Raw genomic sequence first — 23099 nt, 5'->3', positions numbered from 1 at the left:
AAAACTACTTGCTTACGAAATCAAACATAATATAAAAACGTGTCACAGCACACTATTACTGAAAAATGGCTTACTTTCTCATTTTACCATATCATTATAAAATAAATCAATTGGAATATAAATATCATACTTACATTTCAGTGTATAGTATATAGGGCAGTATAAGCAACTCATTGTCTTTATGAAATTTTAGTTTGTACTGGCTTCACTAGTGCTTTTTATGTAGTCTGTTGTAAAACTAAGCAAGTATCTAGCTGATGTACCCCCTGGAAGATCTCTGAGTACCCCCAGGGGTACATGTTCCCCTGATTAAGAACCATGGTTTTAGATCATTTAAAATTGTATTCTACTATTTCTTTCACTCTACAGTCTATACGTGGTAATTGATACAATCACAAAGGCAGAAGGATATTTAAAAAAAAAAACAAAAATTGTGAGAAGTAAGTGCCCTAAAATAGGGTGATACATATTGATACATGGTGGTACTGAAGTTTCATTGGAACTTGGGATAACCTCTACAACTCACTCATAGCTATGCTACCTGCAAATAATATAGATTGTCTCAAACAAGTGCCAACAAAAGTCTCCACCTACATATACTATATGCATAGATGCTGAATATACTGTACCAGAGATACGTTCAAACAAAAATGCAGGTCTCAACACCTCAGCACTCTGGACAAGACAGCTCTAGATCTGAACTTTGTTGCTTGGACCCAGGTCTAACATAAATGCACATGTTTATGTTTTGCAGACTCCTATAGTAGTGGTGATTTTAAATATAAGTTGAGGGTATCCTAGAGCTCTAGATAGCTGCTTTTCGCTTTGGCGTTTCTTTTAGACTAAAATCCAAATGAATAAATGTGCATCTGTGTACGCATATAGGGACAGAGAGAGAGAATATAGATATTATAACTTATGCACTAATGTTCCAAAAAACAAATATACATGTATATAGTGGAGGCCCTCTTTGTTCTGTGTTCAGTGCCTAGTACAGTGAGGTCCTAGTCCATGACTCCTGGGGAATGTCTACCCTGTATTGTATACCTGGGACTGTGGTACCAGGTTGTGGAGTTGGTGTTTTTAAGCCTATGTCTGAGCATCCACACTGCATTGTAAATCTGGTTTACAATTGCTAGAGCCAGGTCTCACAGCCATGAGAACATGTCCACACTACACTACACAGACCTTCTGATTCAGGTCTGTGGTTTGAGCTGTGTCCACACTGCAAAATGACAGGGCTTGGACCCAAATTACAGCAGGAGTCTGGGCTCTGACCCACCTCCCTCACAGTGGCCTAGGACCTGAGTCCCGGACGCTTGCTGACCAAGTCAGACTGGTTTATGTGAGGAGAGAAGCGGAGCTTGAACTCAAACCTGAGTCAGACCCTGGGCTTAGCGTGCAGTACTGGCCTACCCCTAGGCAGTACCACAATGCATACAATAAATAACTCTACATGCAGTAAATATATATACATAGAGCTGACGAATGGTTATACTGTTTGCATGTGAGAGAAAGAGGTATGTTCAAATCTTCCAAGGCACCTTGTTCTTTTCTCTTCTTTCTGTCTAACTGGCATTGCCTTTTATTTCACAGTAACTAAAGCAAAGAGAAACCTAGCCTCCCAACTGAACTTTTTTCCTTCGCTGTTTTTTCTCTATAACAGTCTGTCATCCATCATCATCATTAGCCTCAGACATGTTACTGACATGACACATCAGTTATCACATTGGGCATACTAGTCTAGAGGTGATTTTAATTAAAGCTTTAAGTATGAAAGGAAATCCAATAATATTCAAAAATGGCACACACAAAAAACAAACCACAAATGCACTATTAAAGTCTACCTTTAATTTAAGGAAAAAGGGAACAGAAAAGCAGATATTTAGGCCAAACACAACCATTACATGGTAGACAATCATCTAGAACAGAATGGCTGTCTATCTGTCACACCTGTGTACCTGTAAACTGAAGGAAGCCACCTGAAACATTGATGCTTTTATATTTGTATTGAAACCAAAAATAGTACTGCATGCACACACTGGCCAATTAGCCTCTTAACTACACAAGAATCGAAGTTCAAGGTCTCACAGCAATTTGTTTCTTGCAGGTATGCTTTACAATAGGCTCTTCATTACACTTCAACACAATAAACACAGCTGCTTCCAGGTATAGCGCCTTCCATTTGGAAGACTTCAAAAGTATGTTTAAAACCTACCAATTTGCTGGAATTGCTTCACCCATCATTGAAATGCAGCCTCTGAGATGCTGGCCTGGTTGCCCTCTAGGGGCTACCACAAGATAAGTGTTAAATAGTAATAATACTAGATAGACAGAATGCAGAGCCTTTTTAACATTGCATAACTATGCTAAACAACAGCCTAGGGATGAAGTGAAGAATACTGTTCTAATCAATTGGTCGTGCACATGGAATTTAAGTCAATATAATGCAGTTACCCAAACTAAAACATAAACAGTGGGAGTATTTGGAGGGAGGCAGATCTTCAATTGGTCAAGACTTTTGATTTTGCATCTCAAAACAGTATCTCTTACCGCACCCTAAAATGAGGCTTAGGTGTTGGTTCAGCACTGACTTAGACAGGAGAGAGTCGAAGTTTCAATAAATTTGGTAACAATCTACTTATACCTTGGTCATCATCTCTCATCCAACTACAGTCCTAATATAATCTGATCCTGCTGAGCTTGTGAGCACCCAGAAGACCTCTGTCTGGGTAATAGGGTCACAGTGATCATCGAACAGTAGGCCAGGTTGCATACTATTTGACAAATTCAATGTGACCCAAGGAAAGGAAATGTGCTTTTGCAATAAACCTAGAGACACACACAGTGTTTTTATGATGGTGTTTACTTAGGATGACTTTGTGGACAGCACTGCTGAAAGATTGGGGTGGATTTGAGGGATATTTCACCATCACCAATGAGCGTAATGTAGTATTACTAAAATTAAGTGATACAGATACAGTACTGGATTGGGAACATATGAATATTACATTAAAGGAGACATGGCAATTTTATCTCACAAACTGCAAATGTGCTTTTCAAACGTAAATAACTCAGTGGATTTGAGGGGAGTTGTGCAAATAAAGTTGTTAGTCTAATTAAGGATTGTGAGCAGCTCACAACAAAAAAGACACACCATTAGAATGACTGGCACTACCAGGTACCTAAAGATCCATCGTTTTAAGCCCTGATTCAGCAAGGGCACTGAAGCACATGCTTAACTTTAAGTACTTGTAGTCACATAATATGAGTAATCCCAGCTTTAAGCAATGGAACTATGCACATGCTTAAGAAATTTGCAGAACTGGAGCCATAAAGATTAAGTGCATTGTAATATATGGATTTTGGATTTAAGACTTCTGTTGTATTTTTAAGATAGCTAATGATTTATGGCATATTCGGTTTGGGAAATGAGACTGTTCTCACACCCATATACACAATTTTTTCCTGCTTAGCTATTTCCCAGCATGGATTTCTTATTATTTTTGTCCAGATGCAGGATAGCATGAAGCAGCTGTTTTTGCAAACAGCGTCAGCAGGGAGTACTTCTGTACAGTTCCCAGGCCCTTAGCCAGCAAGGGCTCACTCACTGTGTTAAAGGGTGACTGAAATCCTCATTTTCTAGGATGTTATGAGGCTGATCGGACTGGTCTTACTGGACTGGGATCATTGCAGAACCTCTGTATTGAACTGTTTGCCTTACGTAGCAGTGTTTGAGGAGGACCTTGACATAGTTTCCCGCAAGTACTAAAGTCAGTCTGTCTCATCAATCATTGACGAGAATTGATTCGTACTGTGCTATATCCTGTTATCATTTCAGCCTCCCCTATGAGAGCAAAATGCAAAACATTAGTGCTCAAGGAATACAGAGAAGCACTTGGCTGCATAGTGGTGCACATGGCTTCTTAAAATGAGACACTGCAGTTCACAATGGTGATCTCAGAGTCAGTGGAGCAGGAGCAGCTGTTACCTATAATCCCCACTTTTGTTGTCCTCTGGCACCTCAGCATGCAAGTTAGATCAATTTAGATTCAATGCAAGTGCACTCACCGAAGGCAAACCTCTTCACAGGTGGGCATGGCATAGCATTTCTTTCCTCATCTAGTGACCCCTGATAACAGCAGGTCCAGACCTGGGGAGGTCTCTCTTCATGTGACTCAGCCCTTCAGCCAGGTCACTTTAAAGTCTTTCCCCTTTCAGGGTAACAGTGTCCCACTCAGACAGTGCCCCACTTGACACTGGTCATCAATAGGACATCTTCTGCCCCTCCAGGGCTCCTCGGCTGTTCTACCTTCCTGTCAGAATAGTGACCCTAGGGATTCTTTCTGGAGTCATTTAATCAAATTCAGAAGCAACTGTGGCCCTTTCCTCATGCTTGGGATTTTAGTCCACCCTGTCTCTCCATTCTACTGCAGAACACTAACTCTCAGGGATTACCTCTCAGGAGACTTGCTCCTCGTCTGGATCCTGCTTTATGCCTTACAACCTGTCTGTCGGTTAGCCTTCCGTCAGGCTCACTTCAGGAATTTTCTGCTACCATCTTAAATCAGAACTAGGGTGTAAACTTTTTCCCTAAATTCCTTTGCTATTATCCAGGAAAAGACTAGAAAGACTCTTTTTCTTCTCACCCTGCAGTCTCCTTCTACTCTCGGTTTCCTCCCTTTATAGAAACTACCCAGCTCTTCCCCCAGCTGGGACTCATCATTAATTGGGCCTGGCCCATTCCCTGGGTGAAAACAGGTGTGTCAATTAGCCACTGAGGCCCACATTAAACATTTCAACATCAGTGCCCCATCACACTTTACTACACATGCAGGAGTGCTGGAACAATTTGTGTAGTGGGGGTGCTGAAAGCCATTGAACCAAACTGTAAACCCTGTATATGATGGAAACCACTTCAAGTCAGAGGGTGCAGCAGCACCCATAGCACCCGCAGTTCCACCGCCTATGTACACATGGCTAGAGCAAGTGTTTGTGGTATAGGAGGGTGACACAGGGTGGGCTGACCCCTTAAGGGGGTTGGACTCAGTCTACCTGTGCCTTCTCAGGTGCCTTCCCAGGTGATGGGTTTGGAAGCAGATAAAAGGGAACCTGCTCAGCTCATCCGGGGGTGGGGGATGTTGGTGTCACAGGGAGACTCTTGTAGAAGTGCAGGGTCAGAGAGGACTGAAGCAAAACCTTTCTAGCACAGTTGCCAACTTTCACGTGGTAAATAAGCACCCCGACTTTCCCAATAAGCCAAAAATCAAGCTAATCCCATTTCAAAATGAGGTCAAAACAAGCCAATCCCTAAGAACCCCAATACTCTATGTGACTAGCTCCCCCTGGTGTGCAGTCTGGGACTGTGGTGGGCCCACAGTGCACCCCTGACTCTCTCTCCTGCTTGTCTCCCCTTTGCCCCTGCTTGCCGGGAGCTGATAAAAAAAAAGAAGCAACAAGCTACAAGCCAAACAAGCAACAAGTTAAAAACTAGCCAGCAAGCAACTCACAATCCAAGTAAGCCAAAAACAAATCCAATTTCTGTGTTTTTTTCACAGATTTGGCATGTCTGCTTTCTGGCCAAGCTAGATAGAAAAACCTGGCTGGAGCTACTTGCAGTGAGGGGCAGGAGCAGACATCTTAAGGTGAAGAGGTTTGAGAAACTGCCAGGTAGAAAAACCTGGATTTTGGGAAGGAGCAGTTGAGCCCAGCAGGGTCTGAAGAAACTCTGAAGTCAGGAAAAGGCTTGTTTTGATTTTAAGTTGACATTTGACCTGCAAAGTAGTTTTAATACAATAGACCAAGAGTCTGGGTGCAGTTTTTGGGAAGACCAAGAAAGGGAAACTGAGGAAATGGCCGAGGCTGACACCGATCGGGTACGGTCTTTTTACAGAGCCTGTGTAAGGGGTTTTAACAGAATATACACCATGTTACGTATCTCTAATTTGGGTGCAATACTTTAAGCAGCTGCGTGCCCCTTGATGCCACCACCAATTCTTGCAGAACCCAGGGTTTCTTTTAGTCAAGTACTAAGGGAGTCAAATACTTCTTATCTGAGGCAAGCATAGCTCTAGGTGTTTATGGCTGCAGACTGTGAATCAACAAAACAACAAGATTTCTCCTGATTGCTAATTTCTAGAGCTGGTTGAAATTTAAAATTTAAGTTCTGTAGCAGGGGTTCCCAATCTTGGTTCGCGGCTTGTTCAGGGTAATCCCCTGGTGGGACGCAAGATGCTTTGTTTACCTGAGCGTCCACAGGTATGGCCACTCGCAGCTCCCAGTGGCCGTGGTTCACCATTCCCAGACAATGGGAGCTGCAGGAAGTGGCACAGGGTTAGGGTTAGGAGCTGCGGCCACTGGGAGCTGCGAGTGGCTGTACCTGCGGACGCTCAGGTAAACAAAGCATCTCGCGTCCCACCAGGGGATTACCCTGAACAAGCCGCAAACTAAGTTTGGGAGCCCCTGTTCTATAGGAAATTCCAACATTAAGAAATTTCCTGTTGTCCCACACTGGAACAAAAAGTTGGCATTTCCACCCTTTTGCACCATCCCCCCAAAATGAGAAGTTTTTTTAAAAAAATTCATTCTGAAAGGATTGTCAACTGCTGGAAATGGCCCACCTTGATTATCACTACAAAAGGTCGTCCCCCCTCCCCTCCCCCCTCCCCCCCCCCCTCCCCCCGCTTTCCTGCTGGTAATAGCTCACCTTAAGTGATCACTCTGGTTACAGTGTGTATGGTAACACCCATTGTTTCATGTTCTCTATGTATATAAATCTCCCCACTGTATTTCCACTGAAAGCATCCGATGAAGTGAGCTGTAGCTCACGAAAGCTTATGCTCAAATAAATTTGTGAGTCTCTAAGGTGCCACAAATACTCCTTTTGTTATCAGAAGACTACTTTGAGATTTTTATATTATATTACATACTGATATAATGATGAAAAATGAGTACTTCAACCTTGTTGAAACAGAGCATTTTGGTAATCTTTTGTCAAAAACTTCAACAAAATCAATACATTCTCTCAAAATGTTTTGATTTTGTTGCATCAACTGTTTCAGATATAGAAGGGTTCTGTCCGAATATTTTCAACCAACTCTGCAAGGTTCTCTGTTTTTTGAAAAGCCTGTGTAATCCACAGGAGCAGGCTGTGCTGATCTTTTGCTGATGTTTTAATTCTGTTGGTTACAGTTTCTACTTCTGTGTTTGGTTACTTGTTTCCTTTTTAAAATACCAAAAATGTTTGACCAAAAATGTTTCAATTTGCTTAGAGGTACAGTAGTATGGTGGTATGAACAGCTGGGAACTTCCTTTTTTGAGTTTTGTGATACAACACTTGTTCCAAAAGCAGCATCCTTCCAGTAAGCTCATGCAAACAGGTACCAGCCCACAAAACATCACATTGTCAGGTGTGAAAATAACATGAGTTTGAAGTGTCTTTGGAATTCCTTTCTTATGCCTTGTGATAAATGAGGGGGTGGGGGGGCTCCCTTGTATGGACATCCAGCCAGTTAGCTATAAAATCCCTCTTGGTAGCTGTTCTCTACTTGCTTTACCCGTAAAAGGTTAAAAAGTCTGACTGCATGCATAGGTAAAAGGAAATGAGTGGGTACCTGGCCAAAAGAGCCAATGGGAAGGCTAGAACTTTTTAAAGTTGAAACAAGACTCCCCTTTTGTCTGTCTGTGGTTGTTTTCCCGGAGAGGAGACACAGAGCAACAATGCTGTAAGAAACTTGCACCAGGTACGAAAAATCATTAAATCATACCTAGAAACCACTTATTTGAAACCCCAGATATGTAAGTAGATCAGGAAATGTCTAGAAAGATGAGATTAGGTTTATCTTTTTTATTTCCGTAAGGCTTGTGGACTCCTCTGTGCTAACCCCAGAAACTTTTGTTTTGCTTGTAACCTTTAAGCTGGACCTCAAGAAAGTTATTTTGATGCTTAATCATTATAAGTGGTTCTTTTTAAAATCTAGCAATAGTCTGAGTTTTTAGATTTATTTTCTTTTATTTTTAATAAAATTTACCATTTTTAAGAACAAGATTGGATTTTTGTGTCCTAAGAGGTTTGTGCACGTTGTTTAATTAGCTGGTGGCAACAAAAAGAAAAGGAGTACTTGTGGCACCTTAGAGACTAACCAATTTATTTGAGCATAAGCTTTCGTGAGCTACAGCTCACTTCATCGGATGCATACTGTGGAAAATACAGAAGATGTTTTTATACACACAGACCATGAAAAAATGGTTGTTCATCACTACAAAAGGTTTTCTCTCCCCCCACCCCACTCTCCTGCTGGTAATAGCTTATCTAAAGTGATCACTCTCCTTACAATGTGTATGATAATGAAGATGGGCCATTTCCAGCACAAATCCAGGTTTGTGCTAGTAATGGGCCCACCTTGATTATCATACACATTGTAAGGAGAGTGATCACTTTAGATAAGCTATTACCAGCAGGAGAGTGGGGTGGGGGGAGAAAAAACCTTTTGTAGTGATAAACACCCATTTTTTCATGGTCTGTGTGTATAAAAACATCTTCTGTATTTTCCACAGTATGCATCCGATGAAGTGAGCTGTAACTCACGAAAGCTTATGCTCAAATAAATTGGTTAGTCTCTAAGGTGCCACAAGCACTCCTTTTCTTTTTGCGAATACAGACTAACACGGCTGTTACTCTGAAACCTGGTGGCAACAGTTGATTTTCTTTGTTTTCTTTCTCAGCTCTTCCCTGGAGAAGGTGTAAAGGGGCTTAAGTGTACTCCACAGGAAGGAGTTCCCAAGTGCTCCTTCTTGGGTTCTCAAAAGGGGTTTTTTGCACTTGGGTGGTGGCAGCATCTACCCATCCAAGGTCAGAGAAAAGCTGTAACCTTGGGAGTTTAATACCAGCCTGGAGTGGCCAGTAATCATTTTTAGAATCCTTGCGGGACCCCACCTTCTGCACTCAAAGTGCCAGAGCGGGGAATCAGCCTTGATGCTCCTTTATCTGGAGTGCAACTAAACGACTAACAGAGGCACCATATGTCCCAGGATAAAGTATGAACCCTTCCCCATTTCACACATTCAAGAAACAAATTTATTCAGCAGATTAATCTTCTGTCTCCTTTTAGGCCAGTTTTGTTCTTGCTGCCCAACGTGGAGGAGCACTGAACTTTAGTTTGTAGGGTTGGACAGTAAAGACACAAGAAAGACACTCTAGGATAGCTAAGTGTGTGCTGACCGCTTCTGTGATACAGGAAAGTGGAACCTGGCTCTTTCACATCTGCTCACAAATGAATAAATCACTGCCCAACACCCAACAGTGCTGGTGACATATGAAAGAAGAGGACTGGGCTTAAATTAGTTCAATCTTTGTTTTGCTGATAGATTTGCTATCTCAAGGAGCTCAGTCAAAGTCCAAGTGATAAATTAAAACACACAATTTCATAGAATCATAGAATATCAGGGTTGGCAGGGACCTCAGGAGGTCATCTAGTCCAACCCCCTGCTCAAAGCAGGACCAATTAAGAGTTTGGAATTCTGAACTAGACTTCGGAGGGAATTTACCTCTAAATAACATACACCACAAGGGTATTAATAGAGAAACTATGATAACTTTATTTTCAAGAGAAAGTTACTTGGTTATTTCCTGACACTCCACCAAAATCACATCAGCAGGAAATGTAATGCATTAGTGTTTCTTCACTTTAAGGAATGATATATGATTATGATAAACAGTGTGATGGCTCAAAATCTATTAAAAAATGCATGGAATTACCTGTGTAAAAATGAAGTCAGTCATTCAGAAAGATCTTGCGTCCCAATGGGGAAAATGACAAATATGCTTTTGCAAGGCTACCAATACGTCTCCATAGATGCGACAAAAATAGGCATGGTTGTTCCCATGAGAAAAACAATGTTCCACCTTCCAGTACAGATGGAAATCTACCTATGACCCCAAGTCTTTGTACAGCTTTGCACACAGCCCTCAGAAAGTAATCAGAGCATTAGATAACCTAAGCCACTTTGACTGAGAGTGAACCGTTCCTGAAAACAAAACAGCAGCAGCAATTCCTGCTGTTTGATGTGATCACAGCAAGCTCAGGAGGTCCCTTCTCAGAAGTTTTGGTTACACCAAACACTGCCAGGATTTTTCACACTTTTGATCTCATACCAGTTTAGCGCCAGTGGTGCTAGCAACGATCAGAGCCCTAATGCAAGTCAGGTACAGACATTGTTATGATCATGTCTTAGATCATGTCTTAGTGGTAAGAACACCTGCATGCAGTCTACACCAGTGCTCCCACCACTGTAAGCACTAGTGAAGCTGCACCAGTGTTAGACCAAGTGTGGGAGTTCAGCCTACACTGAACAGTTGCAGACAAGGCTAGTATGGTTGATGATGATGTTTGGAATAATTCTTAAATATGGCTACAGGCCTCATTCCAGTGGGACATGTTTTGCATCCAAACTTGAAAGGTGTAAAACTGAGGAAACAGTGCTAGACTACGATGGTATTGGAGAATAGTCTATGGCAGAATTTTGTTAACAATGTAATCCGGTCCATACTGGACAGAGAAACTCTGCAACAGACAGGATTGTTGTTGGCAAGTAGTTATATGTTCAAGCAGTAGCGTGGACGCAGCTAGAGTTACACAAGCACTCGGTCTTATGTCATCCTTCAAGATGACCAGAATCTACACGGAATTGAAGTATTTAACCAAAACTATGCCACCAATTTTTTGTTTCCTTTGAAAATATGCCACTTTCAAAAATAATTGTTATAAACTGAATGAGTTGAATGGACCTTTTCAATAACTTTTTCAAAATATAAATCCCAATAAATACATTTTAATGCTTTTTACAACAAAGTTCCAATCTTGAAACTAAAATTATGAAATTCAGCTTTGCTGTTACTGCCCACTTCCAACTACATCTCCAAGGAAGTAATTTTCCTTTTCTTCCTCTTTTAAATTCATCACTTCTTTCACCCAGCCTTCTATTGCTGGTGTCCTACAACTTAGTATCTGAAGAGAGACTAGCTAGCCTACGTGTTTTTCAACAATTTCCCTTCCATTAGTTGTATGTTGTATGTCCTTTACCAGTAAATATTATATCCCTAAGATTAATTATCTAATAACATTTAATTTGCCATTGACTATTATTAAAGTGTTATTTGTATTGTGGTAGCACCTAGAAGCCCCAACTAGAAACAAGTGCTTAACTTTACTTGAGCACATGCTTAAGTGTTTTGTTTGAATGCCTTGTCTAAATTTGCACAGGAAGTCTGCAGCAAATCCTAATCTGCTAATCCAGCCATTAACCATAAGGCTGTCTTTCCGCTCCTAAGGATTCTTACACATTTTGTGTGGAGACTGTTTTCCTCTGTTTATACACAAAGCAGCTGTATTGCTCCTGTAAACTATCCTGCTGATGTGCCTTACCCTGACATATGGGGGGGATCACTTCTTGGGGTGAGAGTATTGTTCTCTTCATGTTCATTCTGTCCTTTTCCTTTCTAATGAATCTGCCAATAAGGGTGACAGTAGCTTTGTGATATGAACATCTGCTCACTAGAATCCAACTGACACCACAACTGATTTCACATAGGTCACATAGTGATAAATGGGGTTAGATTTAATTTGCTGAACTGAAGGTAAAAGACTGTAATACAAGGAGAGGGGGTTTCCTTGTTCCATATGTGATATTACAGTCTTAATGGGGCCAGACTGCCGTTATAATCTCCTGTAGTATAGTAACAGCTGATAAATCTGCTTTGCAACCTGGAATTGCAACAGAGCTACCTTTCAAGTACATTTCCTATTACCACCACTAGATGTCATACTTTTATACACTTTAAAGTGGATAGAAGGGGAGTACTTGTGGCACCTTAGAGACTAACACATTTATTTGAGTATAAGCTTTCGTGGGCTACAGCCCACTTCATTGGATGCATAGAATGAAATATATAGTAAGAAGATATATATATATATATACATACAGAGAACATGAAAAAGTGGAGTAAGAGGCTAATTAATTAAGATGAGCTATTATCAGCAGGAGAAAAAAACTTTTGTAATGATAATCAAGATGGCCCATTTAGACAGTTGACAAGAAGGTGTGAGATTACTTAACATGGGGAAATAGATTCAATATGTTTAATGACCCAGCCACTCCCCGTCTCTATTCAAACCCAAGTTAATGGTATCTAGTTTGCATATTAATTCAAGCTCAGCAGTTTCTCATTTGAGTCTGTTTTTGAAGCTTTTCTGTTGCAAAATTGCCTCCTTTAAATCTGTTACTGAGTGGCCAGAGAGGTTGAAGTGTTCTCCTACCGGTTTTTGAATGTTATGATTCCTGATGTCAGATTTGTGTCCATTTATTCTTTTCCGTAGATGATTACATTTAAAAAATTCCCTCACACTTTTACAACACAAATACATTCCATTGGTCTCCCATCTTTGCTGGCAAAAAATTTTGAGAGCTTGAATATAAACTATAATGCCTAGGTCTTAATTCCAGGGTTGCCAGGTTTTTATTGTCCTTCCTCTGCTCTTCCATTTTCCCTATGTTGCACCATTTTACCTTTACCTGAGGAAGACACCAAGAAGTTCCCACTCCAAATTTTATTCCATGAATCAGCCAGTATAAAATACATTGACATCATTCACCCCAAACCACTGCCAAATCACTATTGCCTTGCATTTTTTCCTGGTGGAGAATACTGAGATCTCACTCAATGAGAACACTGAATAATATGCAATTTTCGACTAAAGAAAGTCCATGTCACCCCTGACAGAGTATGTCCAACGCACAATTCTGTTCCAGATGTGGAAGCTGTGGGATGTACATGATCCTGGAGCAGGTATCTGAAAAGAGCTTTGTTTGTATGAAGTGGTGATTGACAGAGCTGAGGGAAGAGAAGATCTGAGGTTTGGAGATGCAGATGGAAACTATAGTTGAGTTTCAAAGGGAATTTGCGCAGATGATGGAGGGAAGGAAAGAGGAGGCTGAAGGAAAAGGCCAAGACTCGCAGATGCAAACTGGACTGAAGAACTCTGAGGGGAGATTCCTGGGTGAGGAAAGTGGCCAATGGAAACGTGACTACGAGAACCAGGCAGAGGAAAAGTCTGGATAGTGAAGAAGAAATAGGGCTCAGGAAGAGGTTTGCTGAGTTGGAAAATCAAGAAGTGGCACAGCAAGCAGTAACTGAAGGTGGAAGGACAAGGAAGAAGTGAAGAATGGCTAATCCTATAAGAAGAAGTGAAGAGCCAAAAAGAAGGAAGGCCAAAGAATCACACTATCACCAGGAAAAAAGGCGGATCTCCGTAAATGGTGACTCCCTACTAGGAAGAACAGACAGGCCTGTCACGAGAGCTAATCCGGAGAACAAAAGGGTGTGCTGTCTGCCAAGCTAAGATACAGGATGTGGATCTGAGGCTGAAGAGGATCCTAATAGGAGCAGGAAAGAATCCACGGATTCGCCTTCACATGGGAACAAATGATTACAGCTAAATTCTTGCTGGAACGTATCAAGGGCGACTAAGCCAGGCCCAGGAAAACACTTAAGAAAATGAAGATAAAACAAGATTATGATGATCAACAGATGGCTCAGGCAGTGCTACTATAAGGGGAGATTTGGGATGTTTGACCTCTGGGAGGCATTCATGGACAGAGGACTATTCTCATGGGATGGACTCCACTTGAGTAGGGAGGAAATAGACTTCTGGGATGGAGGTTGGCACAACTAATTAAAAGAGCTTTAAACTAGGAACTTGGGGGAGATGGTTGGGAGATGCTCTTGTAATCTCCACACCTGATTCTAACGCTGCGTGGGAGGAAAGAAAAGAAAGAAAAGATACAGCAATGGAGAAAGGAACAGCAGTGGGTAGGAGCATGGACATTAAGAGGAAAGATAGTGCTGATACCAATGAAACTAACAGTCAGGTAGGCGATACTGGCAATAGAATGATTATACCCAAGCAGGTGAGGAATCTGGGCAAAGCCAAGCAGAAACAACTAAGATGTTTGTACACCAATGCAAGGAGTCTGGGTAACAAAATGGAGGAACTAGAACAACTGATGCAGGGAGTGAAACCAGATATTATAGGGATAACAGAAACATGGTGAAATAGTAGCCATGACTAAAATACGGGTATTGAAGGGTGTGCTGTTCAGGAAAGACAGAAATAAAGTCCTGGTGTAGCACTATATGTGAAGACAAGCCCTTGGTGTGCATGTGGCATTTGGGTTATGAAGAATTCTCACTTCCTCAATATATCAGACCAACATTTATACCACATCCTGCAACGCCTTCATCACTAAAATATCCTGAACTGGAACTTGTCACATTTTTCATTGTGAATCATATTTCTGATTAATTTAGTCCCTTTTTCTGTTTGCTTGTATAAACTTGCTCAACTATCCCTTTATGGAAACAAATTACAGCCAATAGGTTCTTTAAGAACTGCTCTTGTTCACACACAATCATCCTTGTTTGCATGCGAATGCGGGTATTCATACAAAGGATAGCCCATTCCCCAATCCTTTGTTCTCAACAGAAATTTGTGTGTGTGAATGTTTGTGAATAGCAAGTCAAAAGGGAATGTGGCTGAAGCTGTTCAGAATCAGAAAGACCCTTCACAAACACTATTTCACAGAATTTGCCACCCAGCTCTAAGCTGAAGATGTACACATGCTAAATCAGAGAAATGTTTTGAGTTTATCAGCTTCAAAATAACTGACTTCTAGAATCTAATGTTCAGAGAATCCTCATTCTTCTCACAACACAGTCTACCACACAACTTTTATATATCTAAGATATTTGTATATGGTCCTGTTATAATGTCTGAATACCTCACAAACTTCAGTCCTCACAACATCCCTGTGAATTAGGGAAGTCGTCTTACCCCCATTTTACAGATGGGAAATTGAAGCACAAAGAGACTAAGTGACTTGCCCAAGGTCCTTGTGACAGAGTGCTAAGAACCAGCAGCGGAAACAGCATTCTGATCACTGAAAATTCAATTAGTTCTCCTGGAGATGCCTGATTGAAAGAAGAAATGGCTAAATACTAGTTCTGCCTGGGCTGATGAGAGATAAAGAGCCTTTCAAAAGAGCACAGGAAGAAAGTGCAGGAGGAGGAGAGGAGGCAAGGAAGGGGAGGACAGACAGCAGAGCTGAGCCAGAATAAAGGGAGATCTCTGCATGGTGATATCTCTTCCCCCGCTTATAATTGCATGACACTGTAAATAGGAATTGCTGCATGGGACCATAAAAGGGTGGTGTTGGTGAAACACAAAAAAAGTACACCATGTAGGTGTCAGAGCCATTTATACAAGAACACAGGAGTGAAGGGCTGCATGCTGTCATGGTCCTACAGAAAATTTATGGTAGAACAGAGACTTGAACAAAAGTCACCAGAGTCTCAGACTAATGCTCTACCAACTGGCCCACCACTCCTCTGAGAGCCCATCATTCATAGACATGGTGACCTCTTACCTCCTTTTTATCCTGGTATGTACCAACATCAATGGCACTATAGATGTATGAAGTGGCTTGGACCTAGATATCCAGTGTGAAGATTGATCCACTCCCTCAAAAAAACGCTCTTATATCTCTTCTGGTATTGACCATTTTTCCTTCCCAGCATCACAGGTGAACCATGCATCAGCTACAGCTACTAGTGTAGAACAAGTACAGAGACCAGGTGCTTTGAGATCTGGAGTCTTGACATCTCCTAAGCAGCAATATTCTGTCAGAGAATTAGAGACTGACATATATGTATGGACACCTGAAAAACAGCACATCTACATGTGCAGGAGTCGATTTACTTCCAAATCTATCAAGTCGTATCAATCCTTTTGAACAGTAACCCTTGAGAATATTATGTTGGGCTGACCATTTGAACCAGTATAATTTTCTGGTGCACAGTTTACACCACGGAAGAACGCCACATGACTGGCTTTCTCTCTTAACATTTGGTAGTCCCTTTTGATTCCATCAGCATAGTACATCCATTTTTGGAGGCAGATATTCCAAAGTTCCTACATGGTCCCATGAAACTTTGGCCTGGAGCTGTCCAGTTATGTCAGACATCCCACCAAAACCCATAGTTTGCTTTCCTATATCTGGACTCACCACATCAATGAAGCCTTAGGATTAGCCGATGATTGTCATCTAGAAATAGAACAGAAAATAACTCTCAGTATTGGACATTAGGAAAAACTTCCTAACTGCCAGGGTGGTTAAGCACTGGAATAGATTGCCTAGGGAGGTTGTGGAATCTCCATCATTGGAGATTTTTAAGAACAGGTTAGACAAACACCTGTCAGGGATGGTCTAGATAATACTTAGTCCTGCCATATGTGCAGGGGACTGGACTAGATCACCTCTCAAGGTCCCTTCCAGTTCTGCGATTCTATTGTCAGGTGATGACAAGGTCAGCAATATAAATACATCACTTTCTGGTCAGACACTGAGGGTATGTCTACACTACGGAATAAGGTCGAATTTATAGAAGTCGGTTTTTTAGAAATCGGTTTTATATATTCGAGTGTGTGTGTCCCCACAGAAGTGCATTAAGTGCATTAACTCGGCGGAGTGCTTCCACAGTACCGAGGCTAGAGTCGACTTCCGGAGCGTTGCACTGTGGGTAGCTATCCCACAGTTCCCGCAGTCTCCGCTGCCCATTGGAATTCTGGGTTGAGATCCCAATGCCTGATGGGGCTGAAACATTGTCGCGGGTGGTTCTGGGTACATATCGTCAGTCCCCCCTTCCCTCCCTCCCTCCGTGAAAGCAAGGGCAGACAATCGTTTCGCGCCTTTTTTCCTGAGTTACCTGTGCGGACGCCATACCACCGCAAGCATGGAGCCCGCTCAGGTAACCGTCACCGTATGTCTCCTGGGTGCTGGCAGACGCGGTATGGCATTGCTACACAGTAGCAGCAACCCATTGCCTTCTGGCAGCAGACGGTACAGTACGACTGGTAGCCGTTCTCGTCATGTCCGAGGTGCTCCTGGCCACGTCGGCTGGGAGCGCCTGGGCAGACATGGGCTCAGGGACTAAATTTTTGGTGACTTGACCAGGTCATTCTCTTAAGTCCGGCAGTCAGTCCTATTGAACCATCTTATGGTGAGCAGGTAGGCAATATGTCCTTCTGCACCGTCTGCTGCCAGCCAAAGATGTAAAAGATAGATGGAGTGGATCAAAACAAGAAATAAACCGGATTTGTTTTGTACTCATTTGCCTCTTCCCCTGTCTATGGGACTCATTCCTCTAGGTCACACTGCAGTCACTCACAGAGAAGGTGCAGCGAGCTAAATCTAGCCATGTATCAATCAGAGGCCAGGCTAACCTCCTTGTTCCAATAAGAACAATAACTTAGGTGCACCATTTCTTATTGGAACCCTCCGTGAAGTCAACCCTGTAACCCCTCCCTGCGTCAGAGCAACGGCAAACAATCGTGCATCTGAGTTGAGAGTGCTGTCCAGAGCAGTCACAATGGAGCACTCTGATTGGGCTAAAACATTGTCGTGGGTGGTTCTGGGTACATATTGTCCGGCCCCCGTTCCCTCCCTCCCTCCATGAAGGCCAGGGCAGACAATCGTTTCGCGCCTTTTTTCCTGAGTTACCTGTGCGGACGCCATACCACCGCAAGCATGGAGCCCGCTCAGGTAACCGTCACCGTATGTCTCCTGGGTGCTGGAAGACGCGGTACGGCATTGCTACACAGTAGCAGCAACCCATTGCCTTCTGGCAGCAGACGGTGCAGTATGACTGTTACCCGTCCTCGTCGTGTCCGAGGTGCTCCTGGCCACGTTGGCTGGGAGCGCCTGGGCAGACATGGGCGCAGGGACTAAATTTTTGGTGACTTGACCAGGTCATTCTCTTTAGTCCTGCAGTCAGTCCTATTGAACCGTCTTATGGTGATCAGGCAGGCAATACGGATTGCTAGCAGTCGTATTGTACCGTCTTCTGCCGGGCAGGCAAGAGATGACGATGGCTAGCAGTCGTACTGTACCATCTTCTGCCGAGCAGCCATGAGATGTGGATGGCATGCAGTCCTTCTGCACCGTCTGCTGCCAGCCAAAGATGTAAAAGATAGATGGAGTGGATCGAAACAAGAAATAGACCAGATTTGTTTTGTACTCATTTGCCTCTTCCCCTGTCTAGGGGACTCATTCCTCTAGGTCACACTGCAGTCACTCACAGAGAAGGTGCAGCGAGCTAAATCTAGCCATGTATCAATCAGAGGCCACGCTAACCTCCTTGTTCCAATAAGTACAGTAACTTAGGTGCACCATTTCTTATTGGAACCCTCCATGAACTCCTGCCTGAACTACTCCTTGATTTAAAGCCACCCCCTTTGTGGATTTTAGCTCCCTGAAGCCAACCCTGTAAGCCGTGTCGTCAGTCGCCCCTCCCTCCGTCAGAGCAACGGCAGACAATCATTCCGCGCCTTTTTTCTGTGCGGACGCCATACCAAGGCAAGCATGGAGTCCGCTCAGCTCACTTTGGCAATTAGGAGCACATTAAACACCACACGCATTATCCAGCAGTATATGCAGCACCAGAACCTGGCAAAGCGCTACAGGGCGAGGAGGCGACGTCAGCGCGGTCACGTGAGTGATCAGGACATGGACACAGATTTCTCTGAAAGCATGGGCCCTGACAATGCATGCATCATGGTGCTAATGGGGCAGGTTCATGCTGTGGAACGCCGATTCTGGGCTCGGGAAACAAGCACAGACTGGTGGGACCGCATAGTGTTGCAGGTCTGGGACGATTCCCAGTGGCTGCAAAACTTTCGCATGCGTAAGGGCACTTTCATGGAACTCTGTGACTTGCTTTCCCCTGCCCTGAAGCGCATGAATACCAAGATGAGAGCAGCCCTCACAGTTGAGAAGCGAGTGGCGATAGCCCTGTGGAAGCTTGCAACGCCAGACAGTTACCGGTCAGTTGGGAATCAATTTGGAGTGGGCAAATCTACTGTTGGGGCTGCTGTGATGCAAGTAGCCCACGCAATCAAAGATCTGCTGATATCAAGGGTAGTGACCCTGGGAAATGTGCAGGTCATAGTGGATGGCTTTGCTGCAATGGGATTCCCTAACTGTGGTGGGGCCACAGACGGAACCCATATCCCTATCTTGGCACCGGAGCACCAAGCCGGCGAGTACATAAACCGCAAGGGGTACTTTTCAATAGTGCTGCAAGCTCTGGTGGATCACAAGGGACGTTTCACCAACATCAACGTGGGATGGCCGGGAAAGGTACATGACGCTCGCATCTTCAGGAACTCTGGTCTGTTTCAAAAGCTGCAAGAAGGGACTTTATTCCCAGACCAGAAAATAACTGTTGGGGATGTTGAAATGCCTATATGTATCCTTGGGGACCCAGCCTACCCCTTAATGCCATGGCTCATGAAGCCATACACAGGCAGCCTGGACAGTAGTCAGGAGTTGTTCAACTACAGGCTGAGCAAGTGCAGAATGGTGGTAGAATGTGCATTTGGATGTTTAAAGGCGCGCTGGCGCAGTTTACTGACTCGCTTAGACCTCAGCGAAACCAATATTCCCACTGTTATTACTGCTTGCTGTGTGCTCCACAATATCTGTGAGAGTAAGGGGGAGACGTTTATGGCGGGGTGGGAGGTTGAGGCAAATCGCCTGGCTGCTGGTTACGCGCAGCCAGACACCAGGGCGGTTAGAAGAGCACAGGAGGGCGCGGTACGCATCAGAGAGGCTTTGAAAACCAGTTTCGTGACTGGCCAGGCTACGGTGTGAAAGTTCTGTTTGTTTCTCCTTGATGAAACCCCCCGCCCCTTGGTTCACTCTACTTCCCTGTAAGCTAACCACCCTCCCCTCCTCCCTTCGATCACCGCTTGCAGAGGCAATAAAGTCATTGTTGCTTCACATTCATGCATTCTTCATTCATTCATCACACAAACAGGGGGATGACTACCAAGGTAGCCCAGGAGGGGTGGTGGAGGAGGGAAGGAAAATGCCACACAGCACTTTAAAAGTTTACAACTTTAAAATTTATTGAATGACAGCCTTCTTTTTTTTGGGCAATCCTCTGTGGTGGAGTGGCTGGTTGGCCGGAGGCCCCCCCACCGCGTTCTTGGGCGTCTGGGTGTGGAGGCTATGGAACTTGGGGAGGAGGGCGGTTGGTTACACAGGGGCTGTAGTGGCAGTCTGTTCTCCAGCTGCCTTTGCTGCAGCTCAACCATACACTGGAGCATACTGGTTTGGTCCTCCAGCAGCCTCAGCATTGAATCCTGCCTCCTCTCATCACGCTGCCGCCACATTCGAGCTTCAGCCCTCTCTTCAGCCCGCCACCTCTCCTCCCGGTCATTTTGTGCTTTCCTGCACTCTGACATTATTTGCCTCCACGCATTCGTCTGTGCTCTGTCAGTGTGGGAGGACAGCATCAGCTCGGAGAACATTTCATCTCGAGTGCGTTTTTTTTTCTTTCTAATCTTCACTAGCCTCTGGGAAGGAGAAGATCCTGTGATCGTTGAAACACATGCAGCTGGTGGAGAAAAAAAAAAGGGACAGCGGTATTTAAAAAGACACATTTTATAAAACACTGGCTACACTCTTTCAGGGTAAACCTTGCTGTTAACATTACATACATAGCACATGTGCTTTCGTTACAAGGTCGCATTTTGCCTCCCCCCACCGCGTGGCTACCCCCTCCACCCTCCACCCTCCCTGTGGCTAACAGCGGGGAACATTTCTGTTCAGCCGCAGGCAAACAGCCCAGCAGGAATGGGCTCCTCTGAGTGTCCCCTGAAGAAAAGCACCCTATTTCAACCAGGTGACCATGGATTATATCTCACTCTCCTGAGGATAACACAGAGAGATAAAGAACGGATGTTGCTTGAACGCCAGCAAACATACACTGCAATGCTTTGTTGTACAATGATTCCCGAGTACATGTTACTGGCCTGGAGTGGTAAAGTGTCCTACCATGAAGGACGCAATAAGTCTGCCCTCCCCAGAAATCTTTTGCAAAGGCTTTGGGAGTATATCCAGGAGAGCCGCGAATGCCAGGGCAAAGTAATCCTTTCACATGCTTGCTTTTACACTATGTATAGTATTTTAAAAGGTACACTCACCGGAGGTCCCTTCTCCGCCTGCTGGGTCCAGGAGGCAGCCTTGGGTGGGTTTGGGGGGTACTGGCTCCAGGTCCAGGGTGAGAAACAGTTCCTGGCTGTCGGGAAAACCGGTTTCTCCGCTTGCTTGCTGTGAGCTATCTACAACCTCCTCCTCATCATCATCTTCTTCGTCCCCAAAACCTGCTTCCGTATTGCCTCCATCTCCATTGAAGGAGTCAAACAACACGGCTGGGGTAGTGGTGGCTGAACCCCCTAAAATGGCATGCAGCTCATCATAGAAGCGGCATGTTTGGGGCTCTGACCCGGAGCGGCCGTTCGCCTCTCTGGTTTTCTGGTAGGCTTGCCTCAGCTCCTTCAGTTTCACGCGGCACTGCTTCGGGTCCCTGTTATGGCCTCTGTCCTTCATGCCCTGGGAGATTTTGACAAAGGTTTTGGCATTTCGAAAACTGGAACGGAGTTCTGATAGCACGGATTCCTCTCCCCATACAGTGATCAGATCCCGTACCTCCCGTTCGGTCCATGCTGGAGCTCTTTTGCGATTCTGAGACTCCATCATGGTCACCTCTGCTGATGAGCTCTGCATGGTCACCTGCAGCTTGCCACGCTGGCCAAACAGGAAATGAGATTCAAAAGTTCGCGGTTCTTTTCCTGTCTACCTGGCCAGTGCATCTGAGTTGAGAGTGCTGTCCAGAGCGGTCAAAATGGAGCACTCTGGGATAGCTCCCGGAGGCCAATACCGTCGAATTGTGTCCACAGTACCCCAAATTCGACCCGGCAAGGCCGATTTAAGCGCTAATCCACTTGTCAGGGGTGGAGTAAGGAAATCGATTTTAAGAGCCCTTTAAGTCGAAATAAATGGCTTCATCGTGTGGACAGGTACGGGCTTACATCGATTTAACGCTGCTAAATTCGACCTAAAGTCCTAGTGTAGACCAGGGCTGAGAATCTTAACAAGCAATATGGTCTGTGTGCAAAGCGAAGAGTCCAGAAAATCCCCAGTATTGTCAGGTGATGACAAGGTCAGCAGTATAAATACATAATTTTGTGGTCACATACTGAAAACCTTATCAAGCAATATGACATGTTTTCAAAGCAAACAATCCAGAGAATCCCCACTATCTCCATTTGAACTAAAGTCTGACCCTTTACAGATTTCCAGTGATCTTCGATAGAGTTATCATATTTCAAGTTCCCAAATAAAGGACACTGCCAAGAGGAGGGTGTGGGCGAATGGGTGCTGGTGGGGACATTTTGGGGGTGCTGGAAGGGTGTGTGTGTACTGGGAGTATTGGAGGGATAATTTGGGGGGTGCTGGAAGGGTGTGTACACTGGGAAAAGGTATTTGTGTATGTACTGGGAGGAGAATTTGGAAGGGTGCTGGAGGGGTGTGTGTGTATGTACTGGGAGGGTATATTTGGGGAATGCTGGAGGGTGTATTTTGGGGTGCTGGTGGCTGTGTACATACAGGAAGGAGTATTTGGGGGGTTCTAGAGAGGTGAGTGTGAAGGGAGAGGCATTTTGGGGGTGCTAGAGAGGTGTGTGCCCTGGGAGAGGTATCTGGGGATGGTGCTGGAGGGGTTATTTGAGGGGTACTGGAGGGATGTTTGTCTACTGGGAAGGATATTTGGGGGGTACTAGAGAAGGATGCTGGAGTGGTATGTGTACTGGGAGAGGGTATTTGGGGGTGCTGGAAGACTGTGTGTATACTGGGAGGAGTATTTGGGGGTGCTAAAGGGGGATGCTGGAGTGTTGTGTGTGTACTGGGAGGGGGTATTTGGGAGTACTGGAGGGGGTACTTGGGTGGTGCTGGGTGCATGTGTGTCCTGGAAGAGGATATTTAGGAGGTGCTGGAGGGGTTTTGGGTACTGGGAGGAGTATTTGGGGGTTGCTGGAGGGGGTGACTTCCGTGACTTCAGCCAGTGGTGGCCAGGAGCTGCAGGGTCTGTTGGGATACCCTGGAGCTTCCTGGCTACCACAGGCAGCAGGGGCCCCCCGGAG

General features: G+C 44.3%; 1 protein-coding gene across 9 annotated transcripts in view; it reads left to right on the top strand.

The window, feature by feature from the left end:
• Positions 1-23099, top strand: part of BLNK (B cell linker) — a 145828-nt gene that overhangs the window by 22156 nt on the left and 100573 nt on the right. For 3 of the 9 annotated variants that reach the window (XM_037905679.2, XM_037905676.2, XM_037905678.2), the window contains exon 4: positions 5559-5645. The exons of the other annotated variants lie outside the window; for them this stretch is intronic. In XM_037905679.2, coding sequence (XP_037761607.1) covers positions 5559-5645 — 87 coding nt within the window. The remainder of the gene's footprint in view (positions 1-5558; positions 5646-23099) is intronic. 9 annotated transcript variants of the gene reach the window in all.

This window comes from Chelonia mydas, chromosome 7 (genome assembly GCF_015237465.2).
Source record: "Chelonia mydas isolate rCheMyd1 chromosome 7, rCheMyd1.pri.v2, whole genome shotgun sequence".
Classification (NCBI taxonomy): Eukaryota; Metazoa; Chordata; order Testudines; family Cheloniidae; genus Chelonia; species Chelonia mydas.
The sequence above is the reverse complement of the archived record's forward strand: the minus strand, read 5'-3'. Positions and strand labels throughout refer to the sequence as shown.